This window comes from Hesperophylax consimilis, chromosome 1 (assembly GCF_061612785.1).
Source record: "Hesperophylax consimilis isolate HC1 chromosome 1, BYU_Hcon_1.0, whole genome shotgun sequence".
NCBI lineage: Eukaryota > Metazoa > Arthropoda > Insecta > Trichoptera > Limnephilidae > Hesperophylax > Hesperophylax consimilis.
The window spans coordinates 44,685,901-44,713,840 of record NC_142836.1 but is presented as its reverse complement, the minus strand read 5'-3'; the positions used below and the strand labels follow the sequence as shown (position 1 = coordinate 44,713,840).

General features: G+C 34.1%; 1 protein-coding gene across 2 annotated transcripts; it reads right to left on the bottom strand.

The window, feature by feature from the left end:
- Positions 1 to 255: 255 nt before the first annotated feature.
- On the bottom strand, positions 256 to 27,940 carry NaPi-T (Na[+]-dependent inorganic phosphate cotransporter). 2 transcript variants are annotated; one of them, XM_089634638.1, is made up of 12 exons: positions 27,722 to 27,940; positions 27,190 to 27,296; positions 12,837 to 13,066; positions 5,939 to 6,172; positions 5,004 to 5,088; positions 4,286 to 4,506; positions 3,814 to 3,960; positions 2,458 to 2,590; positions 2,157 to 2,312; positions 951 to 1,036; positions 714 to 851; positions 256 to 623 (listed from the first exon to the last, which is right to left on the bottom strand). In XM_089634638.1, exons 2-12 carry the CDS (start codon positions 27,278 to 27,280, stop codon positions 501 to 503), a joined length of 1,644 nt encoding a protein of 547 aa, XP_089490764.1. In that variant the 5' UTR covers positions 27,281 to 27,296; positions 27,722 to 27,940; the 3' UTR covers positions 256 to 500. The 2 variants fall into 2 exon arrangements, with proteins under 2 accessions (XP_089490764.1, XP_089490769.1); XM_089634643.1 differs by lacking the exons at positions 27,190 to 27,296; positions 27,722 to 27,940 and adding an exon at positions 15,394 to 15,506.

The window sequence follows — 27,940 nt, the reverse complement described above, 5'->3', positions numbered from 1 at the left end:
ATCAACTGGTCTTTTCCGATCCGGCCTTCATGCAATTGGTGGTCAGGAACATCCGCCGCCAAGACTTGGAAAAACTGCAACCTATGAACCCCGGCACCCCTGTCTATCCACCAAACGTTTCGAACCACTTGCAGTGACTATGGCAGAGGTGTTAATTATCCAATGAATGGTTCCAATCCAATCCTTTTCCCAATCACTGGGAAGAGAGCTGAAACTTTTTCATTTACATCATTTATTGTCTTTTGTAATGCTTTAAATAGTTTTCATTGTTTTAAAGTCACTTTTAGGAATATGTGGTGAGGGGTGCACAATTAATTTATAACATCGTGTTCACTGATGAAAGGCTCCGGTTGTTGTGAAAGTGCATAAAATAATATTTTAAATAGATAAATGCTTAGGTTTTATTTTATATTAATAAGAGAATATATCTTTTGGTTATATAATAAATATTTGAGATTGTTTAACTTAACAGTTGATCTATTGGCACTACAGTGAAGGCACTATGTCAATTTTTCACTTATTCTCTTTTCAGGGCTGCGTGAATCTTTTGACTTATCATCTGAAAGTTCCGGCGGAGAGATTTTCAAAAATACTTCCATTTCCTGACTCTTATCATCATTGGCCTGGAACAAATAATATTAAAATAAATAGTATTCTTATCAGAACAATAATAATTACATTTAGATTAATTTATAATAATGATAATTGTGTACCTCCAACTTGGTTTGTTTGTCAGTTAAATCGTTCCACGATGCCAAGTTTGAATCGGCAAATAAGACGTAAGCGATCCCTGTTGTTATAAGCCAGCCGGCTGATATCAAATAAACCTTCTGCCATTGTTCAACTGTTTGCTGTAAAATAAAGTGTTTGTGTTAAAATGTAAATTGTCATTGGAAATAATAAAGCAGTTGATGTCATAAGAATTTATTTCCGAATCATAGTATACTTACATTATTCAGAGTCAGCCAGCCTACTATAGCTGGAGATATAAAGCCAGGAATACTGGTTATCATTCCACTGAAACCCATTGCTACACCTGAAAGTAATAAAAACATCAGGACTGATGCACGCACACGTCAAGCGCCCTTGAGGTGATTTTTCACAAAAACGGCGCTCTACAAATTATCCAATTATTATTATTATTATTATCATACGTGAAAGTCAAGCCCGCAGCACAGCTGACGCAAAATTTGTGTGATCGAGCGGCACTCAAGATTCAAATCAAAATTTCATGGAATGTATAGGTCAAATCTTTCTCAACCTGGGTTTAAAATGTGGCTTATCTGTTGATATTCAAGAATAAATATCTTTATTTCATCCAGATACGTTAAAAGAAGTCCCCAATTCTCGGCGGTGCCGATCTTCTGTCGTTTAGTCTACGAGTAGCTTCACCTCTCGGTCTTCGGTTTTATTTATTTAATTTTATATGTTGTCTGTATCATAAATTATGACTATAATTTTAGACTGTCATGGGTTCGTAGCTTGTATGTTTGTAGTAATAATAATGTAATAAAAAATTCAAGGTTTCAGAATAAGATGCTTTAAATGATAAATAAATTATTTGAAAATCGAGCCGCGCACATCTGAACTGGAACGAGTAGGTGCTCTCAATATTATTCTGGTGAAGACCACCATTATCGGAGGCAGATATGGATACTGCCGCCCCGGGAACAATTTATTGGATAACTAACACCTCTGCCATAGGTCACCCCAAGTGGCAAGCTGCATTTGGTGATTAGCAGGGGTGCCCGGGTTCATCGGGTCAGGTGTGTTGAGGATGCCTCTGCCCACCAGCTGCGTGGCGTGCCGGAAGGGAGAGGCTGATTTGTTGAGACTCTCTAAATGGTCTCTCATGACCTGTTGTCTTGCACCACAGCGGGAAAGATAAATCATTCGTCCGCCACTCCTGGACACAGTGATACCTTTTCCTTCCTTTCCTTTAAAAACCACCACACAGCATCCCCAACGATGACACAGGCTCTGAGGGAAATTTTTTTCATCAGGGCTTCCTGTGTGGTGTTAATGTAAAACATAAAAAACTATTCAGAATTAAAACAATGCTTGAAGGCAGGTACCTGGTACATGTGATGTAAGAGTTTCCGGACACCATGTTTAATATTGATTTATAAAACTATATAGTATTGTTGAGTGCTTACTTGCATAATTAGGAGTAATATCGATGTAGGAAGCTAGTGGGCCGGTAGAGACGGCACCATTGGCTGCCGTGGCCGCCATTATTAGAATAACGGCAGTGATTTTGTCACACCCGACGTATGCTAAAGCTAATGTGCAGAGTCCTTGCCCAATACAACCTAAAAGGAAAAAACAAACCTTAACAATAATGATCATTTTACTATAATCCTATGATTATACATAGTTACTTGACAAGTAGTTATTTAACATTTTAGTCAGAGGTGGTGAAATACCCTCTAGTAATTTTTAGTAAAATCCACTTACAAACAACTGTGGCCATCTTCCGGACATTGGTCCTTGATAATTTGTTGGTGTGCAGTAAGTAATCTCCAAACTGTGAGAATATGGTGGCAAATCCCATACGTAATATGTGAGGTAGCCCTGATAATATTCCAGTCTGAAAGTTTAAATAATTCAGGTTTCAAATATATTTTGTTATCACTAAGTAATCAAATGTTAAAATTATGTTACAAAACTTAAATATGATGACAACTAAACAACATATAATGTAATAATACGTTAACAATGATTTATAAGCTTAAAAATAACATGCTCCATAAATATCTGCAAACTAATATTATGTACCATAAAAATGTTCACAATTATCCTATGAGGAGTTGCCGAGACTTCAGGCTTCCTAAAACTAAACTTAAGTGCACACAGAACAGCATGTTTTATAAAGGGCAAAAGCTTTATAATAACCTACTAAGTGCCATAAAGGAAGATATTGACACTTTCTGTAAAAAATGTGCTATAAATATTTTTAAAAAAATTATGAATTGTATACACTTAACACCTATGTCACCTTATCAGGAGTTAAATGTATTTCTCAAACTCTATTTCTTAAACCGGGGTAACTGTTTTTCTTTTTGTTGTACATACTGTATATTTCTTTTTCCTTATAATTTTATGATTCTATTTGTTATTTTATTTTGTATTTTATATGTTTTTATTACTAGATATATGACAAAATTTGTTTACATCTAAATAAAGCTTCAAAAACAAAACAAATAAAATCTATTTTCACTTAGAATAGCAATCAATAGAGCAAGTGCACTTAACGTTGATTATTTAATGTATTGTTACGCTGGTAACATTTACACTGATTATCTTCAATAAAACTGAACTCTTGTTTAGTTAGTTACGTTGGCTAAAGAAGGAGGCAATATGGCATAAAACCCCAAGAATAAATCACCATAATTCTTTTGGCCGTGAAAATGTCAAATCATATCTCTTGCTTAGGAAATTAGAAGAATTGTCGCTTAATATAAAAAATTTTGTTATCAGCGCAGCACTGTTATATAATAATTTTGTCTCTGCGTGGGAGATATCTGTTGAGACTTTTTTAAAACGTTGAGGTCATAAAAAAAGTACATATCTCTTTCGATTTTTAAGTTTTAATACAAAATTTTTTTCAATAAAAAGGAAATAGTATATACATTAACAAACAACGAATAGTATACTTTATATACATAGTGCATATAAAATAAATTATTCAACAATGTCGCATTTTTTTTTACAATTTAATGCGCAATAAAATGATATTTTGGACACGGTGTCACAATATTGCCAGCGCAACGACGACATATGTAGCAATGTAACCATTATAAATATACTCGCCGATCTGATGTCCCACCCATGAATGACTTTGAGATATGTTGGTGCTTGTGTCATGAGGGTGAAGAGCCCCCAGATGCCCCCCCACTGCGCCAGGGTGGTTATCCACAGCGAGCGGGAGCGCATTATCCGACCCCACGGAGGGTGCATCTGGAAAATACATTCATATTAGTCCAATACAAAAATGCAGTTCAATATCGCACCAATCTGTCATTAGAATTAAACAAATGAGTATCCACAACGTTTAGAGATCAAAACTTCTCGAATACTTGCAGTACGAATATTCAAGGGCACATTTCATAATCAATGTGATTCTCCACCTACACGTAATGTTTGAAGGTATCAATCATCTAAGAAAACGTAATGGAAGAGTCAAAAGTCAATAAGTTACAGTCACCATGTTAGCAAAGCGCAATAATTTGACAATCTTATTTTTTTCTGACTCTTCCCTATAATTTATTCAAGGTGAATGTACCTTTTTCTGTGAAATGGCGCTACCAATTGATTTAATAATATAATCTCTTTCTTCTATTGATATCCTGGGATGTTCAGCGGGAGAATCGTATACTAGGAGCCACCACAAGATAAACCACACAGTTCCTAAAGCCCCGCTCAAGTAGAACACTAGCGGCCAGCCGGCCCAGTGAATGATATAGCCACACAGAGGGAATGTCAGAGCCGCGCCAACCGAACTCCCTGAAATATAAACAACATGAATTAATACTTTCAGACAGCTTTGATTTCCTCAGGGGAATATTTCGGTTAAGGATTTGTGTGGGTGAATGAAATTATGATCTCGATGGTTCCCTAAATGAATCTGGAATTGTGTTACACACTTGAATAATATGAAGGGATTTGTGCATCTTAATAGGTATGTTCATTCAAAATGCAAAAGCCTTACATGGGGCAATGTTGCAACGGCAAGAGGATTCTGACACAAATCGGGGCAATGAAACAATAAAAGAGAAAGACTTTACCATTTATTTATTATTGGAGCAAGAGTTTGAGGTGTTCTACGGGAAGATTAATTTACTTTCTACATGAGATAGAAAAGCTACTGTTGTGCAAATGGGAGATTGAATATTTGCTAAAATGTATGAATGAAAAAATATTAATATGACATATTGATAAAACGAATCACAAGAAAATTTAACAGAAAGATATCTGGTAAATCTATGATAAAAATTATGTACCCAAATAAGCGGTGACAAATTTGCTTCTCTCATTAGGTGGGATCCATCGAGCTGTTAAACTATGCATAGCAGGCCAAGTGAAACCCTAAAGAAACATTAAAATGATGTAGATTAGAAAGGAGGGAGAAGGAATAAGGTACTGGATGGGGCTAGGTTATCCGGGGTTCTTCAGAAGCGCAAAGAGAACCGAGGCTGCTGTCAGGACCTAGTAGAAGGATATATGCATGGGGATTTTCTAAATTATGTACACTCTAGCTTGCAATATTTGAGACACAATTCATTATTATTATAGCAATATTGTAATTAACAAGAACACAAACATTTTTCATATCATTAAAAGTAGCGTGAATACCAAAATTTTGTTATGTGTGAATAGCAAATAACAAATTAATTTCTTCTTCCTTGTAACATCTTTAAGACCATTTTAGTAAGTTCAGCGAATCTTTAACATCACCACATCCAGGCCTGGCAGCGACGTAATGTAATTTAAAATGATATATCACATGTCAATATCCACTCAAGCGATTTTTGGCATATTATGGCAAGTTTGCAAAAACGTTTGAACGATCGCTCGTCATAATGAGCCAACTTCATAGAACGTAAAAATATGTGATATACGGCGAAATCTAGGTGGATTCACTGGCTTTAAACTGCGGTAAGCAATACATAATATGTTTCCATATTAATATTTTGAGGAATGATATTAATTAAATAATATGGTAAATATATACGACCGATCGCTCAAATGGATGTATTTTTTTTGACATCAGTGGGAATCGAACCCACAAAATTCGACTCAAAGTCAATGAGAGTTAAATCGTTGTTTAGCATAAAATAATGTAGCAGAAAGAGTTGAAAGGCATCTTATTTATATGGTGCTATAGGAGTGGTGTTGTAATTTTTAAGTTTAGTTATTAATTAAAACGTGAACTTACGCTGAACATTCCTTGAAGGCACCTGACGAAGATGACGGCCGAGTAGTGGAAGTGAGAGGCAATGGGGATAAAGAAGCAGCAGAGAGTGGCGGCGAAGTTGGTAATGCCAAACACCGTCTTGGTGCCGTACTTGTGTGCCAGCAGCCCACCGGGCAATTGCATCAGCCAGTTGAGCCAAAAGAAAGCTCCCAGGATAAGATTTTGCTGATTTTCATCCCAATCAAACTTTTCCATCTAAAATTTTAAAAATATTTCTTCTATTAATTATTTAAATAGCAACAGAAAATAAAAAAGGCTTAGGTCGCGACTGAGATTGTCTTCTTGTATATGATAAGATTTTTTTTTATTTTATGAACGTCACCTACTAACTTAAACATTTTTTTTACAATTGTTGTTTGCTTGGTTAAAATTATTTTCAAAGTTTGCATTTTTCAGAGCCCGCCAAAACGATTGAAATCTGACGGGGTATGCATGACGTCATACGTACCTCTGTTTTGTTGGTTAACAATAAGGTAAATCTCACTTGGTTCGGTTTGAAAACAACAAATCCCAATTTGAATATATAACAGGATTTCTTTAGAAATAATTTGTAAACCATAGTGGTAACCCATGTGCGAGTTGCCCGCATTATAATACACGCGGCCGGATGACCCATGTAGTAGCAGTGTAAGATCATGGTAAGATCTGTCTGAACCTGCCGACCAACCACAGGGCGTTTATGTCTCTTATGGTTTTAATTGTTTTTGAATGACGATTTATTAATTTAATGCATGATTGTATGTATTAATTCAATGTATATAATAAAACTTATATATTCAGAATCAGTGTTTGTTGATCAATATGAGAAATATGTTTTTCACTAGAAGTTCCTTTTGAACTTTTACCTATATAATATGTATATCAAAATATATTATAAGGAAGTAGGCACGTTAGATATAAAAATATGTGGTGAATATTTTCTTAGTTCTCGCCAGGAGATCCTGTGCTAAGGCGATCTAGGTTTTGAGAGGGTTTTCAGCAACTTCTATGAATAGTATTTTTTAAATCCATTCTAGTCAGTTATATTTCTAATAATTCCTTGTCAAGATCTGCTGGACTTAATGTAGTTATATATTAATCGATTTAATTTATTTTATAGTCTTCTGTTTCATGTACTTACTTATTATTTCCATTGAGAATGATTATTAACATTATTTTCAACAATTAACATCACAATACAGAATAGAGAGTACACTAAGTTAATTATGATATTATATTTCTCATATTATGTTTATGTCTTATACATCTAAGTACATAAAATAAACTTACAAGCAAAGCCATACTTATAAAAGCATGTAATTATACATTTATTTTGCAATGGCAGCACTGGTAAACACCTGTGGCAAAGGAAACAAAGTATTTTAATAAGACTTATGTAACATAAATAATATTTTAGATCTTTGATAAGATAACAAACATACACATATTAATACGAAAACTCTCAGGGACATTTCTGTAGCAACTGATTCATAATAATTACATGTCCCAGATCTTCTCAACAATATTTCAGAAATTAGTAATTTAAAAAAACTATTTTTGTCATAACTTAATGAGTAAAACCTCAAATTGTAGTATTTAATAATTGAAGACAATATTAGCGATTCTCAAACGAAAATTTGAAACAGAAAAATCAGAAAAAGATACGGTCGTATCTAGGAACACAAAGATAGCAGCCAATAAATAAAAAAATGTGTCAAGAAAAATGAAGATTAGGTCGGTAGCTATAATTAATTACTCTGTTATAATATTTACTAGATTATACATGTTAACAAGTCACTTTTTTATACATATTAATAACCTGTTCAAATAAAATATGCTCTGTTATTTTAACATTCTACACTTTAATAGAATTTATTTTATATTAATTACTATATATTATCATAAACAAATCGATTTATGTCAGGTCTTATACAAGCCTAGTATTCATTCAACTATTATTACACTAGTAGATATTTCTTTTAATTATGTATTGTCTCACTGCACTTCTATTAACAACTGTATAACTTGCAATAAAAAAAATTGTGTACACATTACTTGTTATGTAATTTATTACTAATATTCTCCTGTGTACCACTGTATGCGTATAATCCGATGTATCATTCTATTGTAAAAGCCATTTTATGGCGTTTAAATAAATACATAAATAAGTCTTAGTTTTAAATTCAAAGTTAAAAAAATATTTACTGCACAAAAATACAGAGTACAAAGGGTATAGCTTATAGGTTACATCCTATTTCTTCCAGCTAACCCAAAAAATCAAATAATAGATAATAATATAATAATTTTATGCCACTAATAGATCATAGTTGTTAGTTATTATATCTAAATAATTTATTTATTCAACCCATAACTTGTCACTTTACTTAGTCTAGGAGTCTAGGTTATTAAAATTAATTGAACAAATTAAGTTGTAAACTGCCGTTGGGGTAATTTTTCCACCAAAACGGCGCTATATAAATGATCCAATAATTATTATCATACATATTTTAAAAGTCAACATTGCAATGGAAAAAATGTATTTATCTGTTTATTTTTTAATCAGTTGCTATATAAGCTAAATTTGAACATGATTTTGACTTAAGTGGCACAGTAACTTATATAATTATTTCAACAAGAACTTGTGTAAAATATAATTTATTATAAAAGAATATAATATAAAATAGTAATGTCATAGTTTTCTCAGTCCTTCTCGCTGGGGTTTCCTGTTCTTAGGCGGCCTGTACTTGTTTTTTATATTATTGTATTAAGTATCCAGTGTCTTTACATTGCCCTCATAATGTTTGCAATTTGATTATCACTAAGCTCTCTCAGCCATGATGTGTTGACTTTAGTTTTAAATATTTAATTGCTAGATTGACTTCAGCACTGTCAGAGTGAGACAGCAACCGTCTAAGGTTTATATACAGTAGCATCTGCTCACACTTATTATATGAGATATGAGCGCGCATAGAATAAATCATTTGTCGTGTACCGATTTCTAATTCCGACACTGATCATTCAAATATTATATATAGAAATTGTCTATCTAAGAGCTCACGCCATGCAATTAGTTTATTTGTTGTAATTTATTATTTTGCTGGTTGGAGTGCTCCTAGCTCCTTCACATAGGCAAATTACATATCATAAGGAAACAAAAATACTTTTCTGTCATTGAGCATTTGTTGCGTATTTCATACCAAACTTTAATATTTCAGTACGAGCTGTATATAACTTCGTATTTAGATTACATCTATTTTATTTAATCTTTTCTTTCTACACATGGCTTAAAAAACGCATTTAACCTTAGTATTCATATAACATTTGATAAATCACTGTATTTTTATTTTTATTTGTTGTATTTTCAATTTATTGTGATTTTATTTTCATTTTTTATGTTTCAAAATTATCTGTCATCTATAAGTTGTATTACCTACACGTAAAAGCCCTTTGGGCGTTAAATAAATAAATAATTTATGCAAACATGAATGTAGTGAGACAGGCATCGAAAAATACATTTATAATCATACTTTATAGATATGAATAAATAAATAGAATTAAGACAAAAAACAAAATGAAAAAAAGATTTAAAGTATGATAGTGTAACACCGAAAAAGGCTTAGTAAAATTGGTTTATGATTTAGTTTGGAACTATCCAAGCGCACGTGATGGGGTAATCAGCTAATGGTTGACGGCTCATGATTTGAGTTTACCAGAATCTAATAACATAATTACATTAGAGCTATATTATTGTAGCCGAATAAGATTTACAAAATTTTAATTTTTGTATCACAATTTTGGCTTCAACTATAGTATAGTTGAAGCCAAATTATAGTTACTATACCGATAGTTACATAACTACTCACTTTCTAGAACACTCTTGGAAAACGAGCTACCACTGCAATCGACTTCCACCTGGCTCACACTAATACATGCAAAAGAAGGTCCACCGCAAGCCCTCACACCACCTCACATTCACCAGCAGTTTATACCTCTACCATGTTGCTGATTTATTCAAATCCTGTTAAAAATGTGAAAGCAGGCCATTTACTAATAAACTATCATCACATTCATAATATATTGGAACACGTGTTCTCATGCAGCTGTATTTATCCTGTTATTATATAATGACGAAATATGAAAATTTTAGAATTTTTATGAACACGTGTTCCGACGTCGCCATAACACATTCGTGTTTATTAGGAAATCTGACAATTTATTTGTTGAAATCCTGCAGTCCCGTTTTTAACAGGATTGCAAATAATTTGCAGGAATTTTTAATAAATTAGTGAGTTTTCTCCATTTTCCAAACATTTTGCTTTGTATTTTGTCTCAAATAATTTAATATTACATTCGTAATATTTTAAATACAATCATTTATTTTTAATTGTATAAGAAATACATATTTAACAAATAAAAGTATAAATTCCCACTATTTAACAATGTTATTCAGCTTCAAACTGATGATACCTAATGTAATTTTTTTAACTTGTGTGACTAATAATTAGATCAAAAAATGTGCAAGCTGTAAGGAAGTTCTAGGTCCAAAATAATTTAAAATTGTGTACAAAATACCTAATTTATTAATTTCATTTATTTATAGAGCGGAGACGGTTTACATATAGTTCCCGTGAGCACTTAGGCCATATGCCCATTGTGCTATCTCCCATTTTACCTTGTAGGGTAAATTATAGGGAGTTTACATCTCCCGAAAATAATAACAACGTTTACTTTTCCCCACATTTATGTGAGACTGGTATCATTGTAAACTCGCGCGGGAAATATTTCATTCTCTCTCCAGTAGTCTCAGCTGCCGGTTTGGCCCTAAATCCCCTCTAACGTACGCGATCTATTTTTGTTCATAAAATTATTGTAACGTGAGTTTGTTAAAATAAAACTAAATTTACAATATTCGAATTCTGATTTTACACACCGAGAGTAACCACGCAACCTTGGGTTCTCGGATTCGAGAACCACAGAATCATCCAGCCAACAATCCATTTAAATTGGCGATAATTCACAATCCTCCAAAACCTCATCACTTTACAGTCACCTAGTCCCTTTTATAAAGTTCACCAGGGTTGTCACTGGATATGTGACTATGTCTTCTGGTCGCACAATGTGTCTACCCAGGTCGCATCTCTCCTCTCCACTTCCCCTTGGTTCCCTGAAGGCTCCAAGAGGGAAGAGAGCCTCATCTCTCCTCTCCACTTCCCTTTGATTCCCTGACGGCCCCACAAGGGAAGAGAGCCTCATCTCTCCTCTCCACTCCCCTTTGGTTCCCGACGGCCCCACAAGGGAAGAGAGCCTCATCTCTCCTCTACACTCCGCTTTGGTTCCCTGACGGCCCCACAAGGGAAGAGAGCCTCATCTCTCCTCTCCACTCCCCTTTGGTTCCCGACGGCCCCACAAGGGAAGAGAGCCTCATCTCTCCTCTCCACTCCCCTTTGGTTCCCGACGGTCCCACAAGGGAAGAGAGCCTCATCTCTCCTCTCCACTCCCCTTTGGTTCCCGACGGTCCCACAAGGGAAGAGAGCCTCATCTCTCCTCTCCACTCCCCTTTGGTTCCCGACGGCCCCACAAGGGAAGAGAGCCTCATCTCTCCTCTCCACTCCCCTTTGGTTCCCGACGGCCCAACAAGGGAAGAGAGCCTCATCTCTCCTCTCCACCCCCCTTTGGTTCCCGACGGTCCCACAAGGGAAGAGAGCCTCATCTCTCCTCTCCACTCCCCTTTGGTTCCCGACGGTCCCACAAGGGAAGAGAGCCTCATCTCTCCTCTCCACTCCCCTTTGGTTCCCGACGGCCCCACAAGGGAAGAGAGCCTCATCTCTCCTCTCCACTCCCCTTTGGTTCCCGACGGCCCCACAAGGGAAGAGAGCCTCATCTCTCCTCTCCACTCCCCTTTGGTTCCCGACGGTCCCACAAGGGAAGAGAGCCTCATCTCTCCTCTACACTCCGCTTTGGTTCCCTGACGGCCCCACAAGGGAAGAGAGCCTCATCTCTCCTCTCCACTCCCCTTTGGTTCCCGACGGCCCCACAAGGGAAGAGAGCCTCATCTCTCCTCTCCACTCCCCTTTGGTTCCCGACGGTCCCACAAGGGAAGAGAGCCTCATCTCTCCTCTCCACTCCCCTTTGGTTCCCGACGGCCCCACAAGGGAAGAGAGCCTCATCTCTCCTCTACACTCCGCTTTGGTTCCCTGACGGCCCCACAAGAGAAGAGAGCCTCATCTCTCCTCTCCACTCCCCTTTGGTTCCCGACGGCCCCACAAGGGAAGAGAGCCTCATCTTTCCTCTCCACTCCCCTTTGGTTCCCGACGGTCCCACAAGGGAAGAGAGCCTCATCTCTCCTCTCCACTCCCCTTTGGTTCCCGACGGCCCCACAAGGGAAGAGAGCCTCATCTCTCCTCTCCACTCCCCTTTGGTTCCCGACGGCCCCACAAGGGAAGAGAGCCTCATCTCTCCTCTCCACTCCCCTTTGATTCCCTGACGGCCCCACAAGGGAAGAGAGCCTCATATGTCCTCTTCACTCCTCCTTGGTTCCCTAAAGGTCACAAGAGGGAAGAGGGTCTCATCTCACCAATACCTAATTTAACTAAATAATAAATTGAGTATGAATTTAAAAATTACCAACAACTAATAATTTGGATACCCACTATTTGTAAAGTAAATCAAAATCAGAAAAATAAGATTTACATCTTCCACACTTTTTGACGGTATCCATAAGTAACAATAAGCTTGTAAAAATATCCCACTCTGCAAATTCAAGCTGTACATGAGGGAACAAAGTGTTCATGTTAGAAAATATAGTGAAATTTTGTTTCCGATTTAGCTATGCATGTTGAGGTAGTTGATAGGTTATGTATATTGAGGGTATGATATTTACTTCTGTGGCATCATCAGCGGCTGCGAGGCTGGGTTGGTCCGAAAGGGAGGAGTTGGTATTGGCGGAGTCGCAGGCCGGCCCGGGGCCCCCAGCCTGCAAGCGCACCTCCGGGGGGCGCACCATGGCCACGATAGCGATGTTAAGGTTAATGCGAATCATGTAGTTGACGGCGAACCCCCAGAACACCAGGCACCACAGCACCGAGCGCGCTGACAGGCACCCCATTTCATCTAAACAACATACAACATTTTTTTAATAAATTGAACTTTTTACCTAGGCGTGTATTACAATTTAGGCAACCTAGGCGTGTATCATGGTAGCCGTAGATAAATTATATAATGCAATAGCTGTAATGTAGAAACATACATATATGACTTAATCATATTGAAATAAATAAATAAAAATAATGATTAAAATTGAAAACAATGATAAAAAATATTTTTTTAAATGTATATACACGAAAAAGTATACACAGTGTGTGAAAACTCGCAGCACAAGCGTGAAACTGATCAATCTACATCACACAGAAAACCCAAAAAAAATTGTCGTTTTTTTTAAACTTTTTTTTCGGCAACCGAAGGGTTAAAACAACACTCTAGGAGCCGGAACTAAGCTATGACGCATTTTAAAAGGCATTATACAGCTGATGTTAACTCCTAACAATTTATTTTCACATTTTACGGAAAAAATTCTAACTTTGAACTCAATTTATTCTAAAACGAAAGCTCACATCAAAAACGTTGCACCTACCACAAAATCGACTGCAAATGTGTTGAAGATTCACGATTACTACGAATTAACGTACACTGTGTATAATATATATGATATTATATGAAGAAAAAGAAAAAACGCTGTAAATTGTAAATAAAACAGTTTAATAATAGTACCTACCTAAGAGTGTACCTACCTACAACTTACGTGTTTATTGTCGCACTGTCACATATGAATTTAGTGAAAATATGAAAGAATGAAAGATAAACGGAGGTTATTATTATATTTTTTTCCAGAGTGTCAGAATTGAACTGTTGTTTGAAATGGCTTAAGCCATGTTTGTTAACCAAATGTAGCCTTGTACTTCGCTATCTTAACCTGCCTTATCACCTCCCTTCCCCACTCTCTTCATCCTCACAATATACCCCAATAATGGGGTTGCCATAGTCACACTGGTTCAGAAGAGTTGGGACCCTTGTACGGCATTCACGTCAAAAAGACTTGTTGCCATATGGTTATTTCTTCCAACTAACCATCGCAGATTCTTGTCTATGTATTCGTAACGTTTTACGCAAACCGTTAATGTAAATAAAAAATCAACCCGGAAAAAGTTTTTTCACAATAATACATGTATTTTATTAATGACTGAGGTTTGAACCCTCCTCCCCAGGGACTGGCTCTTAACTGCTGTGAACTTTATAAAATTGAAAACTAATAGGTAATAATAATTGGTTTGAATGAGTTTTGAACATTCCTACCCAGGAACTAAAAGTCGATAACTCTACCAGCCTCGACAAATACCGATCGGGTAAGACCAACATTTTATTATCTGTAATTTATTATGCGGACATATATTATACGTATTTATTTCAGATAAATACGTATATGTCCGCGTGTGTATATGCGATTGCCACCAAAAGTTGACAGAATGCATTACCAACGACAACGAGTCTATGTGTCGAGTTTCAGCTCGATCGGAAAATGAAAAAAAAAAGTGGGTAAATTTCGGCTACTTTAAGATTTGCATTCATTCATTCATTACCACAAACAAAATTCAAATTCAAATAGATTTATTTAAAAATAGATAGTACCTACCTAAGTTTTTTTTTAAATAATAAATACACGAACGTCATCTTTGTTGGGTGCCTTCAATGAAATAATCAGCGAAATTTGATGTTTTAAATGAGAAACGTATGTTGTATTACTACGAGTATATCGCTGAGGTGACGTGACGTTTTCTAATAAAAATCTTTTAATTTTATTTTAACGTCGGTAACATCCGTCTTACCAGCCAGTAGAGTTTTAACGTCATCTTTCATAATGACGTTGTAGCTATTTGGAACTGTTTCTGAATGTGCAGTTTTATATCGGGATCAATAATTATGAATGAAAATATTTCACATTCTTAGTCATTTCATTTTAAAGATATTCGTAGTTTGTGAAAAAAACCCATTTTGAAAACTGGAGTCGAGTTAGGACTGGAATGTTTAATGGAGGAAAGACAATTTTAGATAAGACTTGATAATTTTTAAGGTATTTAAAATACTAAAGTCCGCACGTCACAGGGATTCTTCCATGCGCAGGTAATTTGTACTCTTGGGCACAACCAAACTCAATCAAAACTCAAACACAGGTTGTTCCGTCGTTCCAGGAGTGGAACGGGTTGGTCTGAAAATGGTTACACTAGAACAGAAGATTTTTTACAAAAGTGTTTACAAAATATTTTTATTATTTATTATCATGCATCGCTGACTGAATACCTACCGTACAAAAAATAAAAATACAAAATATTACTGCTATGAACAATGAACTGGAGATGTTAAAAAAATGTTATTTTCAAACTTACATATTTTTTATGAAAACTGGTTTTGAAGCATCTCGTTCGTATTGAATTATTTCGATTATCAAACAACCAACCTGAACTTAAGTCTCTCACACACTAAATAGGTTCTCCTCCCACACGGGGTAAATGGGAAGTGTCTTGGATAAGAAATGTGTCTACCTGCCTCCCTCTGCCTCTGGGTAGTAGGTCTAGATCTGATAGCGGGAGCAGTTTATCTTGCAGTGACGTGCATTGCTCGGTAACCGAAGTAAGCTGGGTGTAGTTTGCAGACGATTTATTTTAAATTAGATCTATCACGAAATTTTCAAAACTTATGTAGCTCAAAAGATTCATTAAATTAAAAGGGTTAATTCATTTATTCCTTCTCCACAGATTGGCATTACAAACATCATATTTAAAGTTAACCGTTAATCTTTGCGGTGGTTTTGGAAACTAAAAAAAAATCTTACAATTTATGAAAATTGATTAAACCGTTAGGGAAGGAATAATATGTCTCTAATTTCAAAAATGAGATTTTATAATGATACAAAAAACACTAGCAGTAATGTAAAAACACTTTCTACCACACAGCTTTTAGTGCAGGCAGTAAGAGAATGTATTGCTTGAGGTTATGTAGGTATCCCGCAAAATTGTAGATTGAATTCAAATTTATCAAAATTGCAGATTAAATTGAAATTTATCAAAATTATAGGTTGAATTGAAATTGTTCAAAATTGTTAATTGAATTGAAAATAATAAAAATTGTAGATTGAATTGAAATTTATCAAAATTGTAGATTGAATTGAAATTGGAAAATGGAAAATTACTTTTTGATCAAAGATTTGTGGCAGTTTTAAATATTTTTGTAATCCTTTTACGGTTTGTTTTTTAGCGTATACGGAGAAAAATGAGTATTGCCAATTTATTATGAATCATTTTTAATAATATATAATCCGGTTAAAAACGGGATAACACCCTTAACGAATGAGTTAGTAAGTTTCCTGTTAAACTTATAGTAAAAAAAATCCTATTGCGATGTCGGTGTTCATAAAAATCCAAATATTTTCGCATTTCATCATTATATAATATCAAGGCAAATGCAGGCGAGTGAACAGGGGTTCCGAAATATTAGGAATTTACTAAAAGGAAACGGCCTGCAAGTTTAGGCACAGCTTTTCAGCCTTTATGCACTGCACGCCACTGCTACCTTGACAGACATTTGTGTGCACTCTGATAACAAATGCTTCTCGTGTTTGACAGTGAATACACATCACATAACCAACCTCTCAAAGACATATTAACAACATGCTCGAGAAATTACATCCGTATACTATACGGATGTAATATATATTTACTCGTAATAATAATGTATAAAGGTATCCTATAAAGGTATCCCCAAACTCATTAGCATTTGCCTACGTGGAAAGGTATGTAAAATAAAATCGAACGAATATATCTATAGCTCAAAATTATAAATAACTCATTTTGGATAAATCTGTCGGTCAAAGTGAAAAATAGGTAGGTACTATATTTTGTGGGTTTGCCCATCTACTGCGTGGCGGGTAGGGTCGGGAGTGACTGGTTGATTGAGACTTTTTGACCCACCGCAGTGGTAGAAATGGATTTATACGTTCGTCACTTCTGAACACATTGACCCTCAGATTCCTACCCACCCCTCATACGTTTTTCCTTCGCAGAACTTTCATTTGCCTAAAAAGACCTTCCACACAGCATCCCCAAAGATGACATGGGCCCTGAGGGGATTTTCTTTCCTCAAGGCTTCCCGTGTGGAGCTTATGTAAAAAAAAACTAACAGCTTAACATTGCCACACCCATACAGGCGGTCGAATGAGAAACTAACAAATAAAAGGACTATTTTGACATATTCTGGTAAATTGTTCTTTTTAAAGTTTTAATATGAAATGCCACTATATTTTTGTTAATTTTAATCAATTGGTATGTTGATTGTGCTTTGAAATAGTTTTACATAAAATAAAATATAACTTGTGCACAGGTTTGCATAGGTATTGCAACCAACGAATTTATTTAATGTAAGTGAATTGATACATTTTTAGCATTTGAATAATGAAATGATTTTTTATTCGTGTTGTGATTTATGATCGATTGAAATGCTCTAGTATAACCTTATAGGTGAATATTTTTAAAAAATGTTGTGTAGAATTTTATTCCTACTCCATTTAAAGCCAAAAATTGAAATAAAAACTTTTGGTAAAAATAGTTCGCTTTGGACGATAAAGCACATACCTTTAAGAATATGTTTCATGATTCAAATAAATATATAATTTAACGCTAAGTACTTATATAACTTGATTCCGCAAAAGTTCAAACACCCCCTACATAAATACAGCAACGTATACCTCCGTTCTACGACCCATCACAGAGTAATGCGCGCTCCGTATATCCCTGTTCTTCGACCCATCACAGAGTAATGCGCGATCCGTATATCCCTGTTCTTCGACCCATCACAGAGTAATGCGCGCTCCGTATATCCCTGTTCTTCGACCCATCACAGAGTAATGCGCGCCCCGTATATCTCTGTTCAGCTACCCATCTTTCGAGCGACCAAACATCGGCCACTGTGTGCCCCCCAACTGCAATGCCAAGTGTATCGATATGGACCCAACTCTCCGCATATTTTCAAATTCAATTCGATTGTTAACTTCGGAAGTAGGAAAAATGCCCACCTTTTCCGCTTTATCCTTTAATAAACCTAGGCTTTGGGAGAACAAAATCATTTATAATAAATTCAAATGTAGATTTCCTACAAAATCAATCAATTGTAATCTTATAGATTCCGAGAGCCAAGTACCAGATGTACACCTAGCTATTGCTACTAACTACTATTTCCTATCTACCTACATTATATAAGTGAAACAGATAAATATTTGTATGCTATATGGCTGGTGATATTATGAGAAAGAACTTGCTACTTGGTTGTTTATAAATATTAGTTTATCACCTTCATTAAAAGGTAATTAACCATCAGACGGTATCTGTGATGGAGGAGCAAGGTCGTTGACTGCAAATCTGGAGGTTTCGGGTTTGAATCCCGTGCGTAAGTTGATTTTATTGAATTAAATTGTGATAGTTCACATTTAATTCATATAAAATTCTATATAGTGTACTTGCGGCATGTTTGGTAGATACTCTCAGTATCGCCTTGGCGAAAGACCACCACTCAGAATAGAAACGTTGCTTTAAATCGCTTTAGCCGTGTTTGGTGACCAGTTCTGAATAATCAGGTACTTCCCTACCTTCCTCTCATTCATCTCCTTCCCCTCCTCATAACCTTTAGCCTCACAATATACCTCAATTATTGGGGATGCCATAGTCTTACTGGCTCCTATTAGCAGGGAGCAGTTGGGACTCTTTTAAAAATATGTATTTTGTGTAGGCATTTTTCAGGAGTGCCTACCTACCGAGATATGATAAAATATTATTCCGGCATAACGATTTACGCACGAGATAAAAATGCATACGTAGTTCCTACGATTTTTTTACATTTGTAGAATTCCCGTGTTCTCATAGAAAAAATAATGTAGGTAAATTGAATGAATTTTTCATGTTATAAATTGAATAAATTTTTCATGTGAATAAATTTTTAATGTGAATAAATATTTATTTATTTATTTATTTTATTTATTTATTGTTTGTTTGTAAATATTACATAATAAAATTAATGAACTTAAAATGTCCAACTAGGCGATTGCCCGTTTTAGGACATTCCAATATGATAATGTTTTTACATGTAAATTATGGTACATTATAGTGTTGACTATTCTGTTGTTAAAAAAAAATACATATGTATATTCATATTCTAGAATACTTCCAGTTATATCACGACATATTTTACTATTATTTAGCTGACATAATAACTGAATTAACATAACATAAGCTGAATTAATAGATAAAAACAAGAAAATGAATTTGAAAATGAAACTGAATTGAAGAAATTCTGTTGGTAAAGTAATACAAATGTATGTTCTTTTTTTTTTACTATTGTTTAGCTGATATATTAAAATAAAGAAATATTAATATATAAAAAAAGGAAATGAAAAATAACAAAAAATAAAAAATGAAAGTAAAGAAGGAACTTTTCCTTTAAGGAGAAATATCACGAAGAATTGAACAAATTTTCGAACTTTCTTTATGTAAAAATACAGTTCCTGTAATGCTAATATAATACCAATATAAGTTAAAATGTAAAGAAGAATGTAAAGAAAAACAAAATTTACAATTTAATTACTGTTTTTTAGCATATTCTCGCATTCAACTCTCCCCAAGACCAGAAGCCAATTGTTTACCTGCATACGCAGAATATTAGTACTCTTTGCCTTCCATGCATCAGATATGAGATTGAGCAGTTTAGGGCCTAAGTATGAGAATTGTCTCTGTGCTAAAGATGAGGAAGTGGTGGGCGGAACTGTTGGGTTTTTTTTGCATGTCTTGTATTATGACAGTGGTTTACGGAAGCTAAGTAGTGCCTCTGTTTTTGAGTATGTAAAATGATTTTCCTCATGTATAATTGTCTTACATCAAGAACACGAAACTCTGCGAACAATGAATCGCTGGGGTACCTGAAAGGTTTTTTCAGTATGACTCTTATAAGCGATTTCTGGGATTTAGCTAAGGGATCGAGTATGGTTTTAGCACAACCTCCCCAACCTAAGGAAGCATAGTCTAGTATGGAATTGCACATTGCAAAGTAAATTCGTTTCAAATCATTTAGACATAGAATATTTCTTATTGCTATAAACAGATGTGTAAGTTTCCTGACCTTTGTGGAAGTAAAGGCTATGTGTTTGTCCCATCTCAGAAATTTATCAATGATAATTCCTAGGTATCTTATATTGTCCACACATTCTAAGGTATTGCATTTACATGTAATAGTGTCGTAACAATGGTGTATTCTAATGTTAATAATTTCTTGTGGTTGACCCGCTTGAGTTGAACTGAAGCAGATGAATTTCGTTTTATCCGAATTTAGAGTGAGGAGATTACTATCTAGCCACTGTTTAACTTTGTTTATGCCAAATTCAGCTTTAAAGCAAGACTCATTCCAGGTTTTGCCTTCGAATAAAAGTACTGTATCGTCAGCAAATGTAATAATGTGGTCTGCAAATGAAGTATTACATAAGTCATTTATATAAACATTAAACAATATGGGACCTAGTGTACTTCCTTGCGGTACGCCATATTTAATATTGGCTGGATCACTTAGAGTACCGTTAATATCCACTATTTGGCTCCTGTTTTCTAGGTAACTAACAAACCACTTGAAAATTTGACCCTGTATCCCAATTCGCTGTAGTTTATTCAGCAGAATTTTGTGCGAGATAGTGTCGAACGCTTTGGCTAGATCTAAAAAAAGTGCAATGCATTTACTACCTTTATCTAGATTATTAGAGATGATTTTTGTCAAATTAGCGATGGCGTTTTCAGTGCTTAAACCTTTGCGAAAGCCGAATTGTCTACTAGAAAGGATGTTGTTATTTTCGAGATAAAGGATGAGACGGTTCTTTACAATTTTCTCCATAATTTTAGAGACAGAGTTGAGCAAGGAAACAGGCCGGTAATTATGTATCAGTGATTTGTCCCCACTTTTATGCAGTAAAATGACGATTGACTGTTTTAAATGGTTAGGGAATTTCCCTGAATTAAAGCTAAGATTCGCAATGAACGCAATCGGTATGGCTATGTATACTTTAATGATTTTTAGAAGATTAGATGAAATCTTATCGGGACCACATGCTTTTGATGACTTAAGGTCGTCAATTATCTTCATGACTTCTTTGGTTGAAGTTGTGATTGAGTCTATTTTGTGACCTATCCTAGGGATAGTTAAATTGGCGAGAGCGGTTTCTGATTTCTTACACTTATCTAGAATTTTTTTCGCAAGTGTGTCACCCACAGATGAAAAGTAACTGTTTGCAAAGTTTGCCATATCTTTGGGGACTTCAGAGTTTGATGTGTTAATGTATAGCGATTTTATTTCAGAAGATTTATTGATTTTGGATTTGGTTATGTTGCGAAAGGTATCCCAAAAACGTTTTGGATTGCAGTTGTTTTCGTAAATGAGTTTTTTATAATAATTTTCTTTCGCCGATGTAATTAATTTCTTACACAAATTCCTATATTTTTTATAATAACATTGTAATACCAAATTCTCAGGATATGTTTTTGCCTTTTCATGAAGATGATTTCTTCTGTGAATCGATTTAACTAGCCCCAGGGTGATCCATGGTGTGAATTTAATTTGTTTATTAGATACGGTTGTATTACTTGTGTGTTTTGATATATACTCGTGTAGTTTGATAATAAATTCTTTCATTGCTAAGTCAGTATCTGATTTATCTAGAACATTTAGCCAGTTTTCTGCGCTCAAGTCCTCAATTAACTTGTTGAAATTAGTTTTAGCAACGTATTTAATTTTCGAAGAAGTGGGAGGCTTGTTTTTAAGACAAAGAGATGTTGTATAGTGGTCTGAAATAGTTGAGTGTATAACAAAAGTGTCAATAAAGTTAATATTTTTTACATTGATGTGATCAAGACAGGATTTACTCGAGCCCTGTTCACGAGTAAAGCTGTTAATAGTCTGTGTGAAACCATTTTCCGCGAGTAGACATAGATAATCGATTGATTGACGGTGGTAGTCAGGGATAGTGTTAATGTTTAAATCTCCCATTATAATTTGCTGTTCAAATTTTTTCGCATTGTTTAAAATTGCTTGCAATGAAGAAAGGAAGGGGTCAATATTGATGAAGGATGGAGATCTGTAAATGGCAAATATGCATATGTTATTATTCAATACTATTTTCATACAGTTTGATTGTGCTAAAGTAATTTCCTCTACATGAGCTTTAATTCCGTCCTTGATGTAGATAACAATTCCACTGGATTTGTTGAGGTTGGTTGTGGTGTGATATTCAGAGTAATTGTGGATTGATTTTACGGTGTAGTATTTATTTAACCAGCATTCGGTTAATATTATAACATCGAAAGATGAATTAAATTGATCAAGAAAAATTGTAAAGTCATCGAGATTTGATATGCTTCTAATATTCTGGTGTATGATTTTTAGACTATATGAGTCCCAGTTATAGTTGTTTAAATTCTCCAGATCTCGAATTATATTCATATTAATGCTAATTACAGAATCATTGTAATTATCCGAAGGTAACTGAAACATAATTATGATTAAATTAACTATGATGTGTGGTGGTGAACCCGTAGTTCTTTTGCGAAAAGTCTGCAAACAAAAAGTTAAAAGCGAAAGTGTAAATTACTGTGTTGTTAAACAGTGTTTTATTAATATATTGTATAGTAGAATGTGAGTTCTGATTATTCGAGTATGATGCGTATTTTACTTCGAGATGAAAGTTGAATCCACTAATTATATTAGATGTAAAAGATGTTATAAAAGATGATGGTGTTGGTATGTTTCGTATAGAGCAATCTAAGCAGTTGATGATTATGTAGATATCTGTCGTGAAGGCTGCAAATACAAAAAAATATGAAAACAATAAAATCAATAAAATGGCCAAATGCAAAGTATGTGCTGATTCTGTAGAGGAGTTGATGCGAAAAAAAATGCCAAAAAACAATAATTAAATACCATAACATGCGAAAAATGCAAAGAAGAACCAATACTAGGACATATTTATGTAAATTAAGATTTTTTCCAGATTTACATAGATTTGTTGGGAACATAATCTTACAAAGACTCTCGCTGCTTGTGATACGTACATATGAGTTTGATTGAAGCACAGAGAGAGGGAATAGAGAGAGTGCATTATTATGAGATAATGAGAGAACATTATATAACATGAATGATAATGTTGATACATAGTATTCCAACTTAAAATATATTTTAACTGTAAAGTGCATACTATAGTGTATAATGCTTCTGATTGTAATTGTTAGGTGTGATAAAGGACAATAATTAAATTTATTAACATGTGAAAAATGCAAAAGTATGATTAAAAATGTGCGAATAAAATATGTAAATAAAACAGTAGTAAAGGTTTTTGAGAAATACAAAAACATTATTTTGACAGAGCTCGAGCATTTGTAGTTAATGTAAATTCTGTAAATACAAGTGAATATAATAAAAGTTAGCCAAAATAAAAAGATTATTGAAGAAAATAAGAGCATCATATAGTGAGTAAATAAGATATTACTACTCTGATTCCTACGAGAACATGAAGGAAGAATAATATTTACCCAGTAAACAGATATTTTAAAGAATACTAAAACAGCGTGGTTTTTGTTGCTTAGAGGAAGAGTATGGTTAGATTTTTTAATTGTAAGATTCGTAATTTTTATAATAATTTTGATGTTACTAGGGAAAGCTACTAATGAAAGTAAGAATGAATTATTTTGATAAAAATTAGGTATTACGCTTAGGGTGTGTGAAAAGTATATAGCGGTAATATTCAAATAAAAACTTGAAGTGAAAGTATTATTTATGGAGATATATAATTTTTTTTTAGAGAGAGCTAACGAAACGTGAGATACAGTCGAAGGAGGTAAAGTATAATAAAAATAGTGAATACTGATATAAACAATTTTCACACTGATATTGTTGCTACATGAAAGAACTCCTAAAAAGAGTAGGAATGCATTATTTTCAATTAAAACATTATTATTTATAAAGACAAAGAAATAACTCATGAGAAAACTTGCGATGAATATGATATTATCCGGATTATTTTTGTTTAGCAGTGCAGTAAATGTTGAGGTACTTTTTATCATCTGTCATAGTTGTTGGCGTTTTTCTCGATCAAGATCAGTGATGTTTTTAATCGTAATAATTTTGGATGTATCCGTATGTCTTAGCAGAATGCGCCCCAAAGATGACCAAGAGTATTTGTAGTTATTTTCTCTGGCGAATTTTTTAGTTTGGGAGAGTAAGAATTTTCCTTTTTGCGTTAGATGATCTGACACGTAAATCCGTTTTGCTTCTTGAGATAGCCCTAGATCTGCTGTATTGAGTTTGCTTGAACTGGAGGTAGAGGATTTTTTATAGTCTTTGATTTTGAGTGGGAAGTCATCTCGAGATTTAATACTATTGAACGACACTATTACAGATCTGGGATTTTTTTCGGACAGTTTTGGTCCTAGTCTGTACATTTTATTGATTTCAGATTGTAAAGGTATCGAGGTATCTCCGTAATTTATGATTTTTGATATCTTTTTAAGAGTTTCCATAATATTTTCATTGTTTGCTTCAGGGATGCCTCTGATGTCGATATTGCACATCTGTGTAATGTACTCCAGCCGGTCAATTTTGTCGTCCTGATGAGAAGTAGTATTTTCTAATACAGCGTTTTGTTTTTTTAATTCTAGCATATCAGTAATGAACCTTTCTTGCGAGGATTCAATGTCAGTTAATCGTTTTTTTAGAAGGTCTTGCTGATCCGCTAAAAATTTAAATGAATCAAGGATTTCTTTGTTTTGTGCGATAATCGAATCATATTTTTGTTCCACAAAATCCATTATTGTTTTTTTGAAATTGTTTAATTCTAAAATAAACTTTTCTGACGTAAGAATGCCGCTTGCGCCATCTATGGTTGATGAAGGAAATTTCTCTGCGTCTGTTGACTGTTGAGTTAGATGTTTGGTAGGTTTGCCGGTAGATGGTTCTTGAACGATTTTTTCATCACAATAATTCATATTTCTGGTCTTTTTTTTAGAAAAAGCTTTAGAGCATTTTTTACATTTCCACTGAGAATTACGAGCACCACGTATGTTTTCACCAATCTCTGCACAAACAAGATGATAGCCATTATCACAGACAACACAAGATATGAATTCGGCTGGACTGTCAATATTTTTGTCGCAAACGATGCACAGAGTATTCATGTTGAAATAAATTGATTTCGCCGTGAATAAAATTGATTGAATGATGTTTAATATTGATAGTTTCAACACCGTTTAGGCACTTTTGTATTTTTTAACAGCTGGCTCGTTTTAGTACAGAATGACAGATTTATTTTTATTATTTGGTTTTTTTTTTTTGACAGTTAACATGCAGTTTCTTTGTGAAGACAAAAAAACATGAAAAAATAGCACTTCACAAGATATAAATGCACTGATTTGAAGCGCGGTCTTTGATTTCTAATAGTTTAGATTTTTGAGTTTAGTACACTTCAATTTTATGTTGATTTTTATAAAATTATAGCAGACGTAAGAATATGTCAACACTAGACTCAGTAGGTAGGTAGAACATGTAAATACATTTTCATGTGAATAAATTTTTAATGTAAATAAATTTTTCGTGGTAATAAATAGTTCATGTTAATAAATTTTTCGTGTGAATAAATTTATACGTATAATAATAAATTTTTAATGTGAATAAATTTTTCATGTTAACAAATTTTCATGCGAAAAATTATAATGTGAAAAAATATAAAGCATTTTTCGAAGTCAATTGAAAATGCTCGCAAGGGTTCCATTTAAATGTCAAACTAGACTACTAATAACTAATACTGCACAGAGTAAAGTTAATCATTCTGAGAAGAACTTTTTTCGGTTAAATTAATGAATTAGAGGGTAAATGGCGGTTATTATTTAGTGTTTATTAGACACTTTGACAGAGTGATAACTAACTAATAATAATTCATTTTCACTTATGTATTATTTTTTGTTTAAGTAAGGTCATCAATTCATTTATAAAATGTCCTTTTAATTTTTTGTTTTTATTCTTCATTATAAGCTAAATTACTAAAGCAGTTTGTCAGCAGCTCAATTACATAATATTAATTATAACACTAAAGCACGCATGTAACGAAAATCCACAATATATAGAAATAGATATGGAAGAATAACATTTCAAGTGATATACAAATACATAGACAGACAGATATAACATAGTCTACATTCTACACACTACACACTAAAAGGCATATTTATAGAAGTACATGCATACAATCAATGGATACTAATGTGCTTATAAACAATATATCTAGATATAAAAAATCTTGATCTAACATTTCTTTAGCTTTTTTTCAGTTCAGTGGTGCAGGTTGATTCGCTTTTTACGTCTATTGGCATTTTATTAAATATAGATAGTATAATATAAGTGAATGTTCGTTGGCCGTATTTATCAGTAATTTTTGGAATGGTCATACCTTCATTTTGACTAAATCTTGTGTTGTGTGTGATCTACTTTTTCTTTATATGTGGAATCAGACTACAGGTTTTGACATACAATTTTTAACCATATCCCTCGAACGGGTAATATTTTAATTGATTCATATAATAATTTTATACCTCTTCTTTGTGTATAAATACTATTGATTACCATAAGCTTAGTCATAGAGTTTTGGATTATTTGAATGTAGCCTGTATTTGTCTTCTACGAATGTGTATTGGAATTGAATACAAAAGAAACAACCATATTACACTACAAAGTAAAAATAAAGAAAAATACACAGTACAAGAACAAAATCAAGAATCATTACATTATGTTTAAAGTAAACGTGCCATTTAAGATTTGTTCTAATTTTACAGGTAAGTTGGAGAATATATCAATTTCATTGAACATACCATTTTTCTTACACAAACGACACATGCTAGAGACAGGGTTGTATGTAAATGCCAAATTTCATATTTTATTTTCAGTCGAGTTGTCGCATTAAGATTTATTTTAGAAATTAGTTCCGATTCAATTAATTTATTACTTTGTATTTGTATATTAATTTCTAAGCAGTGGGTGTGCCACTGTTAATAAAATAGAATCTGATAAATATGGTAAAATAGTTAATTATTTATTGAGAATATAAAGTTCACGCTTACATTTTTTGCTGACATTTTCCCTCAGTATTTGTGAAGACCCTCTCACGCCCACCCCCAACATCAGATCTTCTTGCTCTTCATACTCCGCCATCTACTGAGATGTTTTCCTGGGAAACAATAAATAAATTAATTCATTTTACGTATATTACTTTTATAAATTAATCAGCGCGTGCCCGTTCCTGCAGCTGTGTTTTGCAGTTTTTGATTTGAACCAATAAACTTTTGATGCATTTTATAAAATACTCTCGTTCAAGTGTTTAGTATTTATTCTCTGATGAAAACTCTGATTGATGGTATTAGCATCGATTTGAAAGTGGGTTTTACAACTGCTCTTAACTGAAAAATTCAAAATATCGCAGTCATAATAATATAATATAATAGATGTTATTCACTGTAACGGTTCAATGCTAATCATGGACAAATTACTGAAATATCATTTGCGCAATCCGTGCATGTTCTTGTTGTGTCATTCTCGATCGCTTCAAATAGGGGTTACAGATTGAACACTACACCAAACACGGAAACTACCCACCTTCTCAGCTGCTGACATATCGTAAATGATAAATTAGAATTATTTACACAGCCTTTCGACTTGAAAGCGAATTAAGCCTCGAATTACGCGAGCATGGTTATATTGACTACACCGCTTCAGAAAGCGAGTAAACTAGGAAAGCATTTGATTTAAAATAATATAATAAAGCACATTCTTGTGGCGTGCGCGGTGTGCTGTGTGCTGTGTCGCTAGTGGTAG